Below are 2,150 nucleotides of genomic sequence, written 5' to 3'. Positions count from 1 at the left end.
TACTTTCTTTTTTAGAAAATTTAAATAATAAAGTTATTAAACAAAATTATTTTATTTATAGTACATAAAATACTATCACTAATTATAATTACCATATAAATTAATAAAAATTTTATTTTATTTCGTTTATAACTATAATTAATTAGCTTTTTTGACTTTTATTTTAGTGTCAGACTCAGGTATTTCCTGCGGAGGGATTTCAAATCTAAAATCCATGGGCTTGTCGTAGCCCATTATAATTGTGTAGTGATCGACATTAGTAAAATCTTCGACTGTAAAAAACAAAGGCTTGCCTTTTATGAAACAAGTTGTTAGTATTTGGGCCAATCCGGGTTTTTCAACATCTTCTGCTGTAAATTCAATCTGCAAAAACAATTTCCAGTAATTTTAATAATTCACGTGATAATTTAATTATTAGTCATGTTTGCTGCACTAGCCTCCGGCACATGGAATCACTCCATCTACTTATATAACTAGAAGGCTTTCGCGCTAATGCGCACCCGTTATTTTTTATTTCTTGTAATGTTTTAATAACTACTTTTCACGTTCCTCTTATGAACAAGACATTATTAAAAATGTTCATCATGGGTGCCTATTGTCCCTAATAGCCGTTAACATTACCAACCATCTCCTTAGCAACCGTTGCCATAGCAACAGTCCCTGTAGCAACCGTTGCCATGACGACTATAAGCAGTGACATAACACCAACTTTTTTTGGATAAAAATAAAAAAGACAGATATCAACAATAAATAGAAATTTACAATAATAATAATCAATTATTTTAACTTAATTCTTAGCAATAACCTCCCTGATTAAAAACTCCGATTATATCCAATTGTAAAATTGTAATCGAATATTTCTGATTGACTTTTAATCAGTTTTAATAATTAGAATTCAATCGGACACTTGAAACACTCCCGAGCAATTTTAATTGAATTTGTATTTCCAATTGAATCTGATAGAAATTCGATTAAGTTTCAATCAAATTTAAACGGCGTTTTTAATCAGGGCTAAACAGTAGATTTGAAATTGTCTTTTTATTCGTTCAAGCGGCCGGCATTTTAATATTTTAAAGAACGACCATCAGCCATTTTGTCAACACGTCACGTAACTGAATCCTGTTATTTATTTTTAATTTTTGATATTAAACAAGTCGTTTGATTGTAATAAAAAATATTTATAACAATCGAATAATTTACGGGCAGTTTTTCAAACCGGATTTATTTTTATCCGGGTTTGAAAAACTGGCTCTAAGTAATTTAGTTAAAAATCTAACTCGTAATTAATTCTCACCTTGCGCTTACGCAAAAACATGGTCCAAGTACTGGCAATATAAATATTCCTCTTGCTGTCATAACAAATATCAGTGACATACCGACCAGAAATTATGTGTAGCATCAGCGGTGTAAAAAACGCAAACAAGCCGCAGGTAATAAAAATACCCGTAGCAGCTCCTACTCCTCCGGACTCCAGAGCCTTCGGTATCAAATACGGCTGCACCAGTAACGTCATCGCCGAGGTGCTTAATGAAAAAATTTTAACTTTTTTTATTATTCCTGATAGATTTCCATGATGAATTTCCTCTACATCACCCACTGGTTCTAGTTTATTGTTCGCATTTGATAAAAATTTTGTATTATTTACTGCTACTGGTCTTAGTGCCTAAAAATTACAATAAATTAATAATTTAACATTTAATTAAATAATTTAAATAAATAAATAAATTTTCTAACCTTCAATAATAAATTTTTACTTTCACTCAAATTAAAACTCTGACTTATTAATTTACAATTTAAATTGTGGGTCATACATCTCAACTTAATAATTAACGACATTATTTAATTAATTAATTATAGCAATAAATTTATCACTAAATAATATATTTTTTTTTTTTTCACACAAAATTTAACGCCGACTTCCAAACATCACTAGTATTATAACCTCTAATTAAAAACAATAATAACAGTAATTATTATTATTTTCTGTCATTAATTACTTTAGAATTAATTAATAATTAGTAACAACAATAATAATAATAAATAACAATCGCATTAATTAAAATTTTTAAATATTAAATTCAAATTTTTTATCTTTCCCGCCAAAAATTTCAAACATGCGCGCGACGGTTCTACTACGCATGGCAATAAAC

The 2,150-nt window shown here is 28.8% G+C and overlaps 1 protein-coding gene across 1 annotated transcript; it reads right to left on the bottom strand.

The window, feature by feature from the left end:
- Window positions 1-50: 50 nt before the first annotated feature.
- On the bottom strand, window positions 51-1,924 carry LOC103579898 (transmembrane protein 70 homolog, mitochondrial). The gene is made up of 3 exons (XM_014445407.2): window positions 1,735-1,924; window positions 1,295-1,663; window positions 51-363 (listed from the first exon to the last, which is right to left on the bottom strand). The coding sequence occupies exons 1-3, from the start codon at window positions 1,834-1,836 to the stop codon at window positions 139-141; spliced, it is 696 nt and encodes a 231-aa protein (XP_014300893.1). The 5' UTR covers window positions 1,837-1,924; the 3' UTR covers window positions 51-138.
- Window positions 1,925-2,150: the final 226 nt, after the last annotated feature.

This window comes from Microplitis demolitor, chromosome 6 (genome assembly GCF_026212275.2).
Source record: "Microplitis demolitor isolate Queensland-Clemson2020A chromosome 6, iyMicDemo2.1a, whole genome shotgun sequence".
NCBI classification, from domain to species: Eukaryota; Metazoa; Arthropoda; class Insecta; order Hymenoptera; family Braconidae; genus Microplitis; species Microplitis demolitor.
Note: the sequence above shows the minus strand (reverse complement) of the source record. Positions and strands in the feature narration are given on the sequence as shown.

Bases quoted from the DNA above. Each gene is read 5' to 3' on its own strand.
- LOC103579898 (XM_014445407.2), bottom strand. From the start codon at position 1,836: ATGTCGTTAATTATTAAGTTGAGATGTATGACCCACAATTTAAATTGT. The intron at 1,664-1,734 runs GTTAGAAAATTT...TGTAATTTTTAG, and splicing joins GTAAAAATTTATTATTGAAG to GCACTAAGACCAGTAGCAGT. The intron at 364-1,294 runs GTGAGAATTAAT...TTGTTTTTGCAG, and splicing joins TGTTTTTGCGTAAGCGCAAG to ATTGAATTTACAGCAGAAGA.